This window comes from Peromyscus californicus, unplaced genomic scaffold, assembly GCF_007827085.1.
Source record: "Peromyscus californicus insignis strain IS unplaced genomic scaffold, ASM782708v3 Scaffold_10__1_contigs__length_136768540, whole genome shotgun sequence".
Classification (NCBI taxonomy): Eukaryota; Metazoa; Chordata; class Mammalia; order Rodentia; family Cricetidae; genus Peromyscus; species Peromyscus californicus.
In genome coordinates this window covers 14,078,972-14,097,387 of record NW_026294391.1, presented here as the reverse complement: position 1 = coordinate 14,097,387, position 18,416 = coordinate 14,078,972, and the positions used below count along the sequence as shown (strand labels likewise).

Here is an 18,416-nt window from a genome sequence, read left to right as displayed (position 1 = left end):
TCAGGACAATTTCAAGGTGGCTAGCTGAGATGGTCCAACCTCACAGACAACTCTAGCCAGGACTAAAGTAAGCCCTGCAATTTTCCATTACAGAGACTGGTCAACAAATGATAGAGCTAGCTCTTCCAGGACTTGAAAATTATCCCAATTTTTTTTCAGGATCCCCTAAAGATGCTGTTGCCCCCAGATTTTTTTAAAAAAGATTTATTTATTTCTTATTATATACAAAGTGTTCAGCCTGCATGTATGCTTGCACACCAGAACAGGGCACCAGATCGCATTAGAGATGGTTGTGAACAACCATGTGGTTGCCAGGAATTGAACTTAGGACCTCTGGAAGATCAGTCAGCCAGTGCTCTTAACTTCTGAGCCATCTCTCCAGACCAAATAAAGACCCCTAGAGACAGATTGCATAATGCTTTATTAACTTTAATTTTTCTAAATGCTAATGAGAAAGGAACGACAGATGAAGAGGGACATTGGATAATAGAAAAAAAACTACTGAATTAAGTCAGCCTGTACACTTTAAAGATGTGTTGACCTCAGAATGGAAACCAGGATATGTGTTATGTTGGGGAAGAGGTTTTGTTTTTGTTTCCACAAGAGAAGAAATGCTATTGATACCATCAAAATTGATAAAGATTACATTCGAACAAGAACTGGATGTGCGATACGCTGTGGGCTCACAGTACACATTAGGCCCCAAGTAATACATATGATGTTGAGGATTTCTGGACCCATTATCAAATCATTATCTATTGCAAGATATTGCAAGCATGGGATATTTAGGGAGAGCAAGGCAAAGAATGATTATATAGAATTGTGTACAGAGGTGGCAAAAGTACACCAAGGAGAAAAGCACAGCTTTCAATTACTGAGCTGCATGGTAGATACCATGGAGGAGATAGAGAGTTGGGGGCATAATGGACACTGTGCTGGCTACTTTTATGTCACCTTGACATGAATCACCGGAGTGGAGGAAGCCTCAATTGGGAAAATGTTTCCATAAGATTGGGCACTATGCAAGCCTGTAGTTCATTTTCTTAATTAGTGATTGATGGGGGACGCATAGGCCATTGTAGGAGGGGCCACTCCTGAGCTGGAGGTCCTGGTTTCTATGGGAAAACAGGCTGAGCAAGCCAGGAAGCAGGACCCCTCCGTTGCTTCTGCATCAGCTCCTGCCTCAGTTTCCTGACCTGTTTGAGTTCCTGTCCTGACTTCCTTTGATGATGGAGAGTGATGTAGAAATGTAAGCGAAGTAAATAACCCTTTCCTCCCCAAGTTGCTTTGGGACATTGTGTTTCAACACAGCAATAAACAGGAAAAACGCAGTTTTGAGAGAATTTGATTGCACAGTTTCAGGTTGTGCTAGTATATGTTTAGATTGTATAATCATTCATTATTTATCTCCATGTACTTGTTTTGTGTACTTATCACTGAAAGTACAATGTTGTTGCGCGTTTTTCCTCTTTTGGGGGCCCACCATCCAGCCCCCAAATAAATCACAGGTGGAGGCTTATTATTACTTATGAATGCCCATCTTTAGCTTGACTTAGTTTTTAGCCAGCTTTTCTTAAGTTAGCCTGTCTACCTTTTCCTCTGGGCTTTTCCCATTGTCTTATTTCTGTAAATCTTACTCTTATGCCGTGGCTTGCTGTGTAGCTGGGTGGCTAGCCCCTGGAGTCCTTCTCATTCTCTGGCTCCTAGATCTCTCCTCCCAGTTTTCTCCTTCTATATATACTCTCTGCCTTCCAGACCCACCTATCCTTTCTCCTGCCTTGCCATTGGCTGTTCAGTTCTTTATTAGCCCATCAGGTGTTTTAGACAGGCATAGTAATACAGCTTCACAGAGTTAAACAAATGCAACATAAACAAAAGTAACACACCTTAAAATAATAATCTACTACAGGAGAAAAAAGGGGGTGCAGTGGTAGAACTGGTCTCAGACATGGGAAACACTAAGATTTGAAGGAGGGACTTCATAATGCCTGTATGAAGAAGGAACTGATTTCTGCTCATCACACGAAAGGGCTGGAGGCAGAGTCTCAGATAAGATCTCTACCTAGTGACAAGTCAGCCTCACCTTTGGGGAACCTAACCTAAGTTTTCAAGTGATCCATGGCAGACATCAGACCTGTGGAGCCCAGAAAAGAAATGAGTGCTACTTAAGTCCCTAAAGTGGGACTGATTTTTCATGTAGTTGTAAAAAGTAAGAAACGGTCATTGCCGTTATTGCTGTATTGAATATGCTATGGTTAAAAAAATTCTGTGAACTACCCTCTGTTGGAGAGAATGATGAACTAACTTTTGGCTCAGGCATAACCATGTTTGGCTCTCCACGGTGTAGACTCACACGAGTACAGCCAGGAGGACTGTGGGGAATTCTCAATACTGTGGATGGAGATTAACTGCAATATATAGCAATGAACGGGCAGCACGAAGATGGGCCCATAGTCAATGGGGAGGACATGGATGATAGAGGTGGCTCTCAGGCCCTATCCTTCAAATAAGGTGGAGCTGGCAGTTCCATGGCCTCCTGCGGGACAACAGGAGACAAGCAAAGCAAGATGCACAGGAACCTCGGGGAGGGCTCTGAGTTAAAGGGAATTGATTATGAAGGGTCTGGTGTGAGAGACATTCCCCAAGAGTCAGAGTCAGGGAGATAGGCTGCAATCAAAAACTCAGTGTTGCTGATCTCATAAATAGTCAGTCTGTCTCTGTCTCTGTGTCTGTCTCTCTGTGTCTGTCTCTCTCTGTCTCTGTCTCTCTCTGTCTCTCTCTGTGTGTGTGTGTGTGTGTGTGTGTGTGTGTGTGTGTGTGTGTGTGTGTGTGTAGCATCACATTAATAAATGCTGGATTGATCAAACCATATACAAACCTTTAAAACCCAATGGATTAACATCTGCATGCATGGTTTTCTACACTATGACAGTTGCACATGACCTTAATGGCCATACACCCCCATCTGAACCACAGAGACTGCAACAAAGTCCATGAAAAAAGGGGAATTCCTCCAGCATTTCCCAGCTAAGGATTGCTTTGGCTAGGTCTGGAAAAATGAGGATGGTATGGGTTGCCTTGGGTCTCCTTTTAGACATTCATGCTTGCTGCCTAAACACTTAAGGATGTGAATTAGAAGATACAATCATTTATTACTTCTTCCTGCTAAATTTTTATCATTTTCTACTTTGATCATTTTATTTGAAAAACATAGATGAGTTTCATAAGTACTGCCAAACACAATGTTTCAGAAACCAAGAGGTTCTTAGAAAGGCTGACTTGACTATGGAAGTCAACTATTCACTGACAGCAGAAGCTGCTGAAAATTTGGAATTATTCTAAATATAGAAATTCCTCTTGTGTCATAGGCTCTATTGAAGGCCCTGTGGTTGAACTGCTGTGGTGTGACCATTGAGGCCATATGCAGCTGTCACAGTGCAGAAAACTATGTATGCACATTCCATCAGACACAGAAACCAACGCTGCAAGAATCTGTGCTCCTCTGAAGCAGGCAGGACATGAATAGAGCAAGCCTTCCACCTCTCTAACAGTGCCAGGGACTGTGCCCTTTCCGTAACACAGTGGGAATCAGTGTGGACTTCAGCAGCCTTTGGTCAATGCAGCTGGAGGGAGTGTTCAATAGGAGGAGATTCTGAGAGGCTGAGGACAAGGAGGAATCCCTGCATGGGCTGAGGAGCCAGAGCAGCCAGAATGGGGACAGCACTGAGACAGGAGCTGGGGAAGCTCAGGGGACTTCCTGAGCTGGAGGCTTCCTGGGCAGTCCATTCTGCAGACCCCGGAATTTGACATCATGTACCTGTCTAGCAGCTGCTAGATACTGAAGCATCCCATAGGCATCAAATCTTAATGTCATCCCTCCCCATATGCAATGACGCTATCTTCTTCAAAGGATTCTAAGATTGGACAAAAGAAGATGCATGCAACACCTACTGCAGTATATATGCTGGGCACTGTCTCTCAATATTAGTCTCGGGTTTATGTTGTTAGTAATAACAGGGCTTTTTTGTTTATTTAATATTAGAAATTGTTTTCTCCTCTACAAAACATCACATTAGTCACAAAAGGCAGAGAAGAAGCTTCTCTGATTACACAGTGATTCAACCTGCAATCACATCAGGAATGCTAGGGTCTTTTGTGTTCCAGCCATTGTATCCCCGAGGGAACATTTGCTGAATTACCTACTGGAGATCCACTATACAGCCACTGCCATTCCCCAGAGAGAAAAACGTGTGTGTGGTACACATAGAACAGAGAACTGGGGGGCGGGTGTGGATTTTGATGTGAAAGGCACCCCCCCACCTTCTTGTGTGAAAAGACATGGAGAGCTGCCCCAGGTTTAAGGAAACTTCATTTCATGCAACTCACAGACTCAAGAGGAAAGATCCTTTGGGAGCCATGGAACTTTGTTCACAAAATTTATTCAGTCGATGTGTTTTTAGTCCTTGGTAGACACTAAGGCTCAGGGACTATGCTGGCTCAACAGGAAGAAAGGGCATGTTTCAGGGTAGCACCAAGCCTTACACTCCCCCTCCATCAAGCAGACAGAGAGCCATAGGACCATTCATGGGAGCTATGATAGAAGAGAAGCCAAGGGGAACTTTCAAATTCAAGGCCAGAGAGCAGAACTCATGCACAATGGGAGTGAGCATAAGGTCCCAAAAGTCTCTTGGAAGAGTTGGGCTTCATGAGGGACTTGCCCCACTTCATAGATGAGAACTAATAGTTCTCAATGGTATAAGCTTCTCTGAGGAGGAAGACTAGCCACTAAGCAAAATCCTTTTCTAGACTGATGATAGAATCAGACATCTTCTTTTGGCTATCATTTCATTCCATGTTATCTTGCAGGGGTAACTGGCCTTTCAAAGTGTGAAGTAACATGGCAAGGAGCCACAGGTGTTATTACCGGGAACCCTGGAGGTACTCAGAGGCTTTTAAAAAGAAAACAGATGGCACAGAGTACATGAAAATGGAAAATACCTTTCAATGAAGTCAGCAATCCTTACCAAAGTGAACTCTTTCCCCCAAGAAGACAGCTATGAACATCATCAAGCTAAACCACAGCCGACTTCAGCTCTGTACAAAAGTCTTTAGTGAGGGCAAGGTGATTTCAAGAGAGTACAGGTATGGGAGACACTACACCTGAAGTACAACTTCCCCAGTAAGCCTTCCCCTTTTCTTTATTCAAATGGATACAATAATTGACTGCCTCCCTTAATTTCTGGGTTGACAGATGTATAGGATAAGTGGGTGACTGGAGAGTTTGCCAGATACAGGGTAATCAACAAATATCACATGGCTTAATCTCACACCCTTCCTTCTCATTCCATGGGAAGTTGCCAACCCCTTGAAGCAGAGGTTATGGGTATACTGGGACAACCATTCTGTTTTTCATTGGATTCTGAGCACCATTTATGGTTACATGTTCTATCAGGTAGCCCTTGTGTGTGACAAAACGCTCCAAGGAAACAGTACTGTAAAACAGCAATTCCTTATTTTGCTCAAGAATTCTGCAGGCAGTTTCGGCTGGGCTCCAATGAGAGCTTTTCCTGCCATCCTTGGCTCGGCTTCCTTAATCATCTCTGGAATCATCTCTGGCAACAGCCCTGTTGTCTGCCTGGCTACACTGGTGGATGAATGGTCTGCAATGATCATCTTCCACATTTATTGAGTGACTTGGTTTATGCTTGCTGGGATGAGTGGGATGAACTGGCCCTTGGGTCTCTCGTGATCCACACAGCCTATGCTGCTTCACATTACTCTCAAAGTGTTTCAAGCACTAAAACACAGGCAGATCCCCTAGGACAAGCACTTTCAAGTCGGCTTGCTTCAAGTTTGCTCTTGTCAAACTGGATGAAGTGACTTACGTAGCAAAGGCCAGAGACAAGGCCAAAGGGACAGGCACACTTCCCAGTTGTTAGCAGTCTACTACCTCAGAGATCTGTGACCTGCCCTGATTGTCATGAGGAAGAAACTGAAATTTCAACAAGTCATACCTTGCAAGGCTGTTGTCTTAAAAATGACCTTCGTATTTCTGGTGTCTTTACAGTGGGTCAGCTCACCACAGAATCTTTTCTTTTCTTTTGCTGTTATACAGTCTTCAGCTCACTTTTTGCTACTGACCTCCTTCACTGTTCTTGCACTTCCTTTCACTGTTTTCCTGAGATATTTTTCTTCTCATGCAGGCCAAGTCTTGAGCATTCATATTTAGGCTCAAAACTGTCTTTGCACAATCCAAAAAGTCATAAACGATGCTGAAGCCAGTTATCTTGACACCAACAAAATGGGTTCTGACTCCAGCTACGATGATAACATCTGGTGTGGTCCTTCACATTTTGTCTAGTTTTTCCTGAATTTCTTTTCCTTCATTAGTGTTGCCTTTCTAGGGTGAAGGCCATCAAAGGCCATTTCTTTCTTCTACAGTAGACAGATGGTCATGAAATGCACATTCTGGTCTGGATAGTTACTGTGTCATTCTTGATGGTGGTGACTCTCAAGCAGCAAGGAGGCAAGAGCTCCCTGGCTTTGGTTTAGTCAGACAGTTGTGATCTCCTAGCTTCACGCCGGTGTCCCCTGCTTTATTCAAGGCACTATTCAGTGTCTGAGAAGAACTTGGGACATTTTCCACTATTATTAGGCCTAAACTGAGTTTTTACGACTTCTTGTCTTTTTCATGTGCTTTGTGTTCGTTGATATTGCCCATTTGAATGTCTGTGTTGCAACAGTCTTTTCCATGTGATTGCAGTCACTACACAGGAAAGCAAGCCACTGTTCTTATAAATACTGACATTCCATTCTTTAGTTAACAGGAAAAAAAATAGGTCTACATTTCCCTGAGTTTTACCTAAGAATATATCATCCACAAATCAAATCACAAGAATCTTTTAACCAGAATAGTAGACTTTGATCTCTCACAATCTCATTTCACCAGTTCAGAGCTTCTTAAGAAACATTTAAGAATACTGGTTGTAACCGGCATATTCTCTGCTTTTATCTGGTTAACAGCAATCCTTTGTGTGTCTACACCACAGAAGGTGCTTGCTAGCTCTCTTTTCCTACTTTGTCTTTAATCACAGGTTGATCCTCTCCAAAGGTCTTTGACCATTCTTTCCTACGTACCGTATCTTCAGTAGCAATAGTATCTCTCTACAAGCCAGTGTCTCCACCTGCACCTGCCCATACTCTCCGCACAGACCACAGCAGTCATTTACAAAAGTCGTACCTGGCCAAGATAGCTCAGGCATTTGTTATCCTTGAGAACAGGACCACTTTCATTGTTGTTCCTGATTTAACCGGGACTGAAAATGTTGTTCAGTTGATACTCGAAATCTGCCCTGTGTGTGTCACAGCCACCGCCCAAGTTTTCTGAGATTACTTCCCTTTGATGGAACTGTTTTCCTTTCCAAAGCAGGGTTCTATTAACCTTTAACCCACCCCAGGACCCGCTTGATAGCACTTGAGTGCTGGTGAGAGAGAGAGACAAAAAATCCTAAAACGATGGGGGAGACATTCAGTATACCCTGAAACCTAGAAGTCTACAACAGAGAAGGAATGACAGAAACCTTAGAGAAAACATTTTAAAGTATGGTTGAAGTTTTGTGTTAATTTTGGACTCTGGGAAGCTGCTTCTCTGGCAAGAGGTTAGTGTGATCAAAGCACACTGACCTTTGCAATCTCCAAATAAAAACCACTGGGCCAGGGCAATGGCTCACTACTTAAAGTGCTTGGGGCTTCAGCTTGAGGACCTGAGTTCTGATCCACACCACCCACATACAAGCCAGGCTGCAATCCCAGTGCCAGGGAGCCTCTAGAAACTGAGACTCTGAATTCCTGGGGCTTTCTGGTCTAGTGCAGCCTAATTGTGGAAAACCTGTCCCCAAAGTCATAATGGTGGGAGAGCAATGGAAGCAGTGGAGGAAGAAACCTTTGCCCACCTTGGGCCTACACCTGTTCAGAGTACACACACACACACACACACACACACACACACACACACACACACACACACACACACACACACACTTGTTTTCAAGGATCACCAAAGCCCTGGATGCTCATCTGTGAGCAGGCCAGGAAAGGGTGCAGTGTGTGAGGATGGAGGCTCTGACAGGGAATCCACGACTTTGTGGGGGTGCTGCTCCAGAAACAACTTGCACTGGGGTTGAAACAAGGGTTGTGACAAGGAGTCCCGGGGTTCCATGACTGGGAAACTGAGGAACAGAGAGGCTATGCCAAATGGGAACAGGGGTTGTGTGCAAGTGTTTAAGACAAGGGCTGAGCCAAGATGGTTGACAAGCCGCAGAAGAGAACCTGTTGAAGAAAGCAAGCTGCATGTGACTCAGCAAAGATTATTCTGGCAAGACTGCCATTGGTCATTCTGGCGACACCCTGCCTTCTGCCTAGAAATAAGGCAAGTGCTGTTCATAATGGGAGAGGATGATGACGCGGACCTCGACCCTGTTGCCTGTGCCTTTCTCGGGGGGCGGGGAGGATGGGAGGGAGGCTGGCCCCCGCCGCTGCCATGTCTGGCCCACACTCACACGTGGTGGGGACCCTGCGCAGTGTCACAATGGGGTGCACCTCCCCAGCGCCCAGGGAGCTAGAAGCTTCCCAGGCACAGCGGTGAGGGGCGCCTGCGCAGTGAGCCAGTGGCGTCGCGCGTTGCGGGAGTCGAGAGACCCCCGCCTCCGCCCCTCGCCCTCCGCCGCGCGCGCGCACGCGGGCCCGGCCACGCGCGCGCACGCGCCTCACCTCGCTCAACCCCTGCTTGGGCGGCCGGGCGGCAGAGCGAGCGCGCGATCGCGGACAGGCGAGCAGGCAAGCGGGCAAGCGGGCAAGCGGCAAGCGGGTAAGCGGCAAGCGGGTAAGCGGGCAAGCGGGCAAGTGGGCAAGCGGGCGGGCGGGCAAGCCGGTAAGCAGGCGGGCAAGCCGGTAAGCAGGCGGGCAGGCGGGCAAGCAGGCGGGCAGGCGGGCAGGCAGGCGGGCGGGCGGGGACCGCGCACGGTCCAGTCGGGGGGCTGTGCGGAGGCGCGGGCTCTGGGCTCCCGGCTCCAGGCGGCGGAAGCGGCGCCTCCAATCAGGCGGCGGGCTCGCGACCCTCGGCGTACCCGGCCGGCGCTGCCCTCCCCGGACTGACTGACGCGCCGGCTCGCCCCCGCCCCCGTGCCCGCCCCCGCCTAGTCTCCCCGGGCTCGGGCTCGGCTCAGACTCCGCTCTGCTCTTCCTCTCTTCTGCAGTCCTCGCTCTCCCTGCCCGCAGCAGCAGCAGCAGCAGCGGCGGCCCGCTCGGCAGCTGCAAGCGACCACACACAGGCGGCGGCGGCAGCGGCGGCAGCGGCGGCGGCGAGGATGAAGTGCAAGCCGAACCAGACGCGGACCTACGACCCCGAGGGCTTCAAGAAGCGCGCCGCGTGCCTGTGCTTCCGCAGCGAGCGCGAAGACGAGGTGCTCCTGGTGAGCAGCAGCCGCTACCCCGACCGCTGGATCGTGCCCGGCGGGGGCATGGAGCCCGAGGAGGAGCCGGACGGCGCGGCGGTGCGCGAGGTGTACGAGGAGGCGGGAGTCAAGGGGAAGTTGGGCCGGCTGCTGGGCGTCTTCGAGCAGAACCAGGACCGCAAGCACCGGACCTACGTGTTCGTGCTCACCGTCACCGAGCTGCTGGAGGATTGGGAAGACTCGGTCAGCATCGGCAGGAAGCGAGAGTGGTTCAAGATCGAAGATGCCATCAAGGTCCTCCAGTGCCACAAGCCCGTGCATGCCGAGTACCTGGAGAAACTGAAGCTGGGCGGCTCCCCGACTAATGGAAACTCGGCCGCCCCGTCCCCGCCGGAGAGCGAGCCCTAGTATGTACCGCTCCCGCCCGCCCGGACTCCCGCCTGTCGCCTCCCCGCACTTGCCTCCTGCCTGCCTGCCTGCCAGGAGAGCACCTCTCCTGCCCAGTGCGCCCGCACGGGCAGGAGGGAGGCTTCTTTTGTTTCCTTGGCAGGCAGACCTCTGAATCACGCTTGCAAACTGTCTCTGTTGCCAGGCGCTGTTTGCAGACAATTTGCACGTTTTTTCACATGCTTTTCTAATCGCTTCTTGGTGACACTGTAAAAATCTTGCGGTCAGCCAGAGCTGCATGGGATTTCGTGAAAGGTGCCTTAACTGCTTGCCCTGCTCTTCATAGAGGGTGTGCTTTTGTATGCGTGTGTGTATGCGTGCGTGTCTGTCTGCCCTGTGATGTTTTTGTTTGGGTGGTGTTTTTTTTCCTTTAAACACCCTTTACATGTGTTTGTGCGTGAGTGTGCGTGCGCGCTTTTGATGTCAGGCTTGTGGTTTCTTAGTGGAGGCCTTTAGAGTTCTACCAGCTGGTGGGGCGGGGGATGGGGTGGGGGGGCATCTTTTTATGTTTTTCCCCTTGTTTTCTCATTCACAGCGTTGGTTCTTGGCAGTGAGCCATTCTTGGTAAACGTTGACTCAAGCGATTTGTTTGAAATTAAAATAAGAAAAAGAAAAATTTGAGACTTTACATCTTTCTTTTCTACATACAGTACTTTTAGACCTCAAAATGTCATCTAACATGCCTAGGACAGAAGCTTCCTGTATTTTCCTATAACAGAAAACCATTTTAATTTTCAAGAAAATTTTACAGTTGACTTTTCACTACTGGACACTTTAAATCAGTAGTGAGGAATCACCAACTGTAGAATTTTCTTGAAAATTAAAATGGTTATGTCCATTTCCTATATAATTTACAAGGGGAAGCCGGGGGTGGTGGCACACGCCTTTAAACCCAGCACTCGGGAGGCAGAGCCAGGCGGATCTCTGTCAGTTCGAGGCCAGCCTGGTCTACAAAGCAAGTTCCAGGAAAGGCGCAAAGCTACACAGAGAAACCCTGTCTCAAAAAACCAAAAAAATACAAGGGGTTGCCCGGATAGACAGGATATTTCTAGAGACTTGCTAATAAGATACTTTTGATCAGGGTAATTCTATTTATACAATAGTTTTAGCCCACTCATCCAACAGCTTCCAACCCCCAGCAACTTTTTGGATCCTCTTTTAAAAACTGTGCTTTTCTCAGTGTATGTTCATTGTGAAAGTAATCTATACTTGAATTTAGTGACTTCCCAGTTGAAATTCCCTGCCCCTCGGTCACCGCAGGAATGGAATCTTTTATGGTGATTGCATATTTGCAATCATTCAGACCATTTCCATTCTTTATATTCCTGTTGCTCAGCTGTTGACATACTTCTCAAACTGTGAAGACACATGAAGCACCGAGTGAAGGTTTCATTTCTTACGATAAACCTTTTGGTTGTACTGTTGTTGCTCTTTGATACTTGTTTGAAATAAGGAGCCACCTCTAAATATGTCATTGTGTCTTCTGGAACTCTCCTCAGGTCCCCTGCCATATCTGTTTAGGTATCTAGAAGGCACTTTTAAAAGATAATATTAAAGACTGGAAAGATCATTCCATATTTAACAGGAGCATTTTTAAGAAACATCTCTGATGAGGACAATGAATATACTTGGGGGAAAATGACCATGTTAAAGAACTAAATTCACTTGAGTTAGAGCTGTTTACTTTTTATTAGCTTATTTTGAAAAAAAATCTCAGACTATGTTTTGATCATGCTGTTTCCCCTGCCCCAAGCCCTCCCAGGAGCTCCTCACCCCCCAACCCACACTCAACTCTGTGCTTTCTTTCTTGCTCAGAAACCAAGGAAACAAACACAAACACCAGATCATAAAAGCACACAAAATAACATGGGGTCCATTTTGTGTTGCTCAACTATTCCTGAGCATGAGGCCTAAGCTGGAGTTGGGTTGAAAGAGGCAGTGTCACCCCTCCCCCAGAGAAAACGGATTTTCTCTCTCCCAGCAGGTATCAATTGCAAATAGCTTCTTGGTCAGGGGTGGGACTTTGTGCCACTTCCCCTTCTCCATGCTGGGATTGTGTCTCACTTGAATTTGGGCAGGCCTTGTACATGCTGTCACAGGCTCTGTGAGCTCACATGTACTTCAGTCCTGTTGTGTTTGGGGGAGATGCTGTTTCTTTGGTGTCATACACCACTTACAACTCTTACAATCAATCCATTGCCTCCTCTTCCCTATAGATTCCTGAGCCTTGAGGAGGGCTGTTTGATAAAGATAGCGCATTTATTGCTCTCAAATTACATTTTTAAAACATAATTACTGCTAAAAATTTAATGGGGCACCATCTTTTTAAAATTTCATTAATGTACAAATCAATGTGTAAACAATTTGTACTTCATGAACACATAAAAAAATCAGTATGCAGCTCCTGGAATTCATAGTTTCTAACACCAAAGCCATTTTATTTGTCCTCATCACTATACTGGGTTTCTGCCCTTTAATACCAGAGATAATTTTGGTTTTGAACCCTATGTATATTTGTTCTTATTGCCTTTTTGTGTGATTTATATTCAGAGCATTCAAATGTTTTTTTCTCCATTTGGCTTTTTGTTATTTCACAATATTGTTTTAAGCTTCTAAAAGTAGGGTCCTTGCATTTTCTGAAGAACTCTGGTTTCCCTTTATGAAAAATTTTACTTCATATTTAAAATACAAACCCTAATTTCCAGAATATACTTTGATCAAAATATACTTTGACCAAAGGAAAGATTATATGACTAATTTGAAGCACTTATTCTTAATTCCAATCAAAATTACTTTTATTGTTTTTTGTTTTTTGTTTTTTGAGACAGGGTTTCTCTGTGTAGTTTTGGTGCCTGTCCTGGAACTCACTCTGTAGCCCAGGCTGGTCTCGAACTCACAGAGATCCGCCTGGCTCTGCCACCCGAGTGCTGGGATTAAAGGCGTGCGCCACCACCGCCTGTCTTCAAAGTTAAAAAGTTTCTAGTAGATTCTGCAATTTTATTTCCATTAACCTTAACTTCAATATTGACATTACAGATATAATGAATTTGGCTTTATGGATATTTCTTTTTATAAAAATCTTAGAAACCCTGTCAGAAATGCAATGGAGGCTTTACTTGCTATTACTAGAGTCAGCAATATGTCATCCTTTAAAATTACATTTATTTGTGTGTATGTGCATATACATGCACGCATGTGTGTGTTTGTGTAGCTATAGAGGTCAAAGGACTTCAAGGTGTAGGAGTGGTGGTCTATTCTTTCACCACGCAGGGTCAGGAAACAGAACTCATGTAGTCAGGGTTGGTCACAAGTGCCTTTACACACTGAGCCATCCTGTAGATCCTCTTAGTGCATTTTTAAATTATGCATAATCAAAAGTGTATTCATAATACATTATTAAGAATTGTTTGCCTATAAATATACTGTGAATTATTTTTCTCTTCAAGAGTTTGTCAGTAGTTCCATATTTAAACAGGTAATTGGGGATAGTATATTAATTCTACCAGTCAGTCCTCCAAAAGCTGTTTAACAACTGGGTATTTTTCCAAGAGTGCTAAGTCATTTTATATAGTATTTATGATTATACTAATATACAACCAAATTTTACATCCATCTTTCAATTGAAAAGGGAAGATTACTCCATCAGATAATTGTTATTTGCAGATATGAATTAGAAGTTTATTTCCCATACTTTTTTTTGCTAACATGTATTATCTATTTATTTTTTTAATTTTATAATTTGATTTAATTTTACATATCAGCCACGGATTCCCCTGTCCTCCCTCCTCCCGCCCCCCTCCGCCTTCCCCCCAGCCCACCCCCCATGCCCATCTCCTCCAGGGCAAGGACTCCCCTGGGGATTCAGCTCAATCTGGTAGATTCAGTCCAGGCAGGTCCAGTCCCCTCCTCCCAGGCTGAGGTAAGTGTCCGAGCATAGGCCCCAGGTTCCAAACAGCCAGCTCATGCACTGAGGGCAGGTCCTGGTCCCACTGCCTGGATGCCTCCCAAACAGTTCAAGCTAATCAACTATCTCACTTACCCAGAGGGCCTGATCCAGTTGGGGGCTCCTCAGCTATTGGTTCATAGAAAGACAAATATGGTATGTACTCACTCATAGGAGGGTACTAGATGTAAAACAAAGGATGACTAGACTGCTATTTCCCATACATTTTATAAATAGCTTTCATTTTCCACTTTTCAAGTGTTTTGTTGGTAACTAGGGATTTTTTTTCCCTAGCACCTCATGCATGCTGAGCATGCACTGGACTACTTAGCTCCACTCACAGCCCCATGGTAAAGTGTTTTGTTCTTCCTGATGTACAGAGGAAACATGTTAATATAGGTTTGTATATATACTGGAAATGTAATCTTGTCTATACTTTAGAAACAAACTAAAGACAGGAAATTGACTTGTATAATCCATTTGCTTTATTATTCTGTATAGATTCATTTGAGATGAGTAATAAGGTTTTTTCATTGAACAGGATGGTTTCATTTCTCTAAGATTGCCTTACAGGATGTAGATGAAAATTGTCCCTGAGCAGAACTTTTACCTTCAGGCTTACTATTTGCCTGGTAGCCCTCTCTTGATATGACACTGTATGTAACAGAGCAAACAGGACTATGAGAGGTCAGTATGGCCACAAGAGGTTTTTATGAGAGAACGGGAGGTGATAGAAACTACACCAGGACTTGGAAGTTAGACCTAATTGCAGTTCTTACACTGTAATTTCACCCAAATTACCAAATCATCCTAAATCTGTCATTGTAGATGATACAAAAATAGATACTGTTGTAAACATCTCCAATGAGATGGTCTTTTAACTGAATTAAGAAACACACTTCTGTGTAATGGTTAACAGTTTGTTGGACTTGACCAATTTGAATTACTCCTGTAAGTCTAGACTCTAGTTTACAAGGTAGAATTCATGAATTTTTTTTTGCATCTTAATTTCCAATTCCCCTTTGGTATCACTGGTTTCACGATTTTTTGAAAGAGACAATGGGAATGTGTGTGTATGTGTGTACATGTGTACCTGTAATTCCCTTAACTGCTGATCTAGGTTCACATTGCATTTGCCTTAGAGCCTGCATGGGCTTTCTAACGCCAAGTGATGGGTGCACCTACTATGGCCTTAATAACTGTGCTGCTTGGAAGAATTGTAAATATACACCTGCAAAATGTATGTTTGTTTCTTTTTCCAGATGAACAGAAACCATGTTCCAGATTACACTGAAATAAAATCATTGATGTGAATCCAGTATTCAGTGGTATTGTCAAGTTCACCGGAGCACTTTTAAGGTTCCCTGGAAGACCGCCCATCTGGTTTTCCTTCTACATCTTGGAACACTCCTCTGTCTATTTTACCAACATTTTTTGCTCTGGTTGTTGTACTATTGTATGTGAGCGGACTTAATTCAGCACCTATAGCCTTTTGTTGTGCTTTTCTGATGTGTCTGCCTTCTTCATTAGACTATTACCTTTGAGAGCAACGACTATTTTTCCTTACTCTGCATATTGTGCATCCAAGACACTACTTGAAATATGGTTGGCATCACTGGAGGTCTTTGATTCAATTAATATTTTGTAATCTCTTTGTGGCAAAGCATTTCCCTCCCAATCTGGTGCTAGTAGAGTATCTGCTGTCTCAGCACCATGTGTGTGGCTCATGTGTATTAGGTGTTTCATAAACATTTCAGGACAGTTGAAGATGTTCCAGGACAAGAATTAGTACTCATTTTATGTCATATCATACAACGGCTGGTACGGTTTTAATATTATGCCATCACTGAGGGTAACATTTTATAGAATTAGTCCTTCATGTAACAACTTTAGTGTTTTTGTACTGTTGTTAATTTGCTTAAAATTTTATTCAAAAATATCACTTGCTATAAAGGTAATTGTAAAGACACTACAATGAAAACCTATTGTGAGTTTTTATAAAAATAAATTTTAAAATAATATACAAATAATACATTTAATTTTTTGCAATGCTCTATTTCTTAAATGTCAACATTTCCTTGCAGAAAAATGCTGTTTTTTTTTTTAATTTTAAAGATTCAGTATTCTGTAATATTTGATGGTGAGCATGAAGAATACCTGCTTTTAAAGCAGTTTTCAAAGCTCATTATGCCATTTCATTGCCTAAGTGTCTTTTGCCTCTCTCACTGTTTCTGTTGCCTGTGGTTCTCATCCCTTTCCTAGCTTCTCAGTACCACATGCTTTCTGCATGTAAAATTGCAAAGGGCTGAGAGTGCTAAATTGGTGTGATTTAGAAAGGCTTCAGGGAGAAAGACTACTGTAAAAGAGGAACCCAAAATGAAGAATTTAAATGAGGGAGCTTGGGTCAACTCTTTCCAGAGGAGTAAGTTTATGATAAGGACAAGGAAATTTTATGGAGTTTTGCCACAGGGTGTGTGATGTCAATACTCTTATTCAGCTCATTACAAGGGTTCCAAAGAGGTACTAATATGGCTGTTGTGTTTTACTTTTTCATTATAAACCATTATATTGGGAAAGGCTTGAACTCCACTTTAGTGTAAACACCCTTCCTCATGGTACCAGTGAAATAAATGTATTGTGTCCCCATATCCTACAGACTTTGAAATAAAACCACATCTTATCATTTACTGGAGTTTCTATTTGTGATATGTACTGTGGTTTTGCTTTCTAAAGAAGCCCTTATCTTTTAGAAAACTGTACTGAAAATTTAAAGATATGCTACTGTTATTTGCTTCAATATAATCAGGGTGGTATAAGTTTGTATATAGATGAAACAAGATTGGCTCTGATTTGATAATTGTTGGAGCTGTGTGATAGATGTTTGAGAATTCATTATTCTCTATACTTTTGTATATGTTTGAAATTTTCCATAATAAAAATTGGAAAGATGTATGCCTTAGAGTTTACTAGTAGGCCACCTCTCTCTTTCAGAGTCTAAGTATGGATGGCTGGTCAGAATAATAATTCACAGAAAGATAAACTGTACTCTAAAAAGCTGGGTTTTCTTCCTGAGCTACATGTGTTGCTAACTACCGGTTTCTTTCCAAGAAGTTTTTTCTTGGAAGACCTCCAGTTAACCTGTGCAAAAAGATCTTAGTTCACCCAGTATGCAGTATGTGAGCAGGATGTAAGTTAAAGTGCAAAAGGAACAACACTCCACTGTATAATCTCTGTTGTTTATATATACATACATATATATATGTGTATATATATATATATATATATATATATAGAGAGAGAGAGAGAGAGAGAGAGAGAGAGAGAGAGAGAGAGAGTGTTTTGCTTCTATGTATGTGCACTGCATGAGGTCACCAGATCCCCTGAATTGGGGTTAAGGATATTTTGTAAGCTGCCAATTTGGCGCTGGGAACCGAAATCAAGTCCTTTGCAAGAACAGCAAGTGCTCTTAACTTCTGAGCCATCTCTCCAGTCCCACAATTTTCTTTGAAAATAACATATTTTAATTCATCTTCATAAAATTCTGAAAATGAAAATTGAGTTAAAAAATCACGCATAATCCCTCTCTCCAGAGATAACCAAGCTTTTTAAAAAGGCAAGTTTCAGTCTTGATTCTTTGCATATAATCTAATGTACTATATGATTATATATTACACACACAGATAGATAGATAGATAGATAGATAGATAGATAGATAGATAGATAGATAGATAGATCTCCACTAGAATATTTACAAAAAGTCCATGATGTTTCTATTTTAATCACATTCCACACTGACACATTGCTCTTCCTTAGAAAGTTTAGGCTGCTGCTAAGGGCCACTATTAAATTTGTGTTGCTTCTGATATGCACAAATACAGGAAACAAAACATAAAACTTGGGTCTGAACTCTAGATACACTATTTACAAATTCCTGGTGCAAGACAAAGTAGGTCAATTGTGCTGTGCTGTGTGTGTGTGTGTGTGTGTGTGTGTGTCAGTGTCTTAATATCTTCACACACAAAGCTCTGAAGCCACAGGTCTTGAACTAGTCAGTTCAGATGGCATAATAGCTAGTGTCAATCATCAGCTTAGAATCATATGGGAATTGGGCCTCTGGACAAGTCTGTGGGGATCTGTATTGATTAGGTTAACTGAGGTAGGAAGACCTGCCCACTGTGTGTGGAAACAATCCTTGATTGAAATTCTGGACTATGTAAGTAGCCAAAGCTGAGCAACAGCAAACATCCATTCCTGCCTGGTTCTTGATTTCAGACATCATAACCAGCAGCTTCAAGCTCATGCTGCCTTGACTTCCCCATTATGATGAGACTATACTGTTCCATGCTTTTTCATTGGAGCCACCAGGACCAGCTCCCAAATCATGACAGCGGAGACTTATTAATTTTGAATGCTCAGCCTAGCTTAAGCTCTTTGCTGGCTAGCTCTTTTAACTTAAATTAACCTGTTTATCTGCCTTTTGCCTCAGAACTTATTACCTTCCTTCTGTATAACTTACTTTCACTGCTTCTCTGGCTGGCTGGAGGTGTGTCCCTCATTCTCTCGTTCTTCTCTCT

The 18,416-nt window shown here is 43.7% G+C and overlaps 1 protein-coding gene across 5 annotated transcripts; it reads left to right on the top strand.

Annotated features, from left to right (window-relative positions):
• The first annotated feature begins 8,442 nt into the window (after nucleotides 1-8,442).
• On the top strand, nucleotides 8,443-16,792 carry Nudt11 (nudix hydrolase 11). 5 transcript variants are annotated; one of them, XM_052751851.1, is made up of 3 exons: nucleotides 8,443-8,851; nucleotides 9,255-9,859; nucleotides 15,105-16,792. In XM_052751851.1, exons 1-2 carry the CDS (start codon nucleotides 8,455-8,457, stop codon nucleotides 9,815-9,817), a joined length of 960 nt encoding a protein of 319 aa, XP_052607811.1. In that variant the 5' UTR covers nucleotides 8,443-8,454; the 3' UTR covers nucleotides 9,818-9,859; nucleotides 15,105-16,792. The 5 variants fall into 5 exon arrangements, with proteins under 5 accessions (XP_052607811.1, XP_052607726.1, XP_052607633.1 ...); XM_052751766.1 differs by having other exon boundaries at nucleotides 8,443-8,866; XM_052751673.1 differs by having other exon boundaries at nucleotides 8,443-8,881.
• Nucleotides 16,793-18,416: the final 1,624 nt, after the last annotated feature.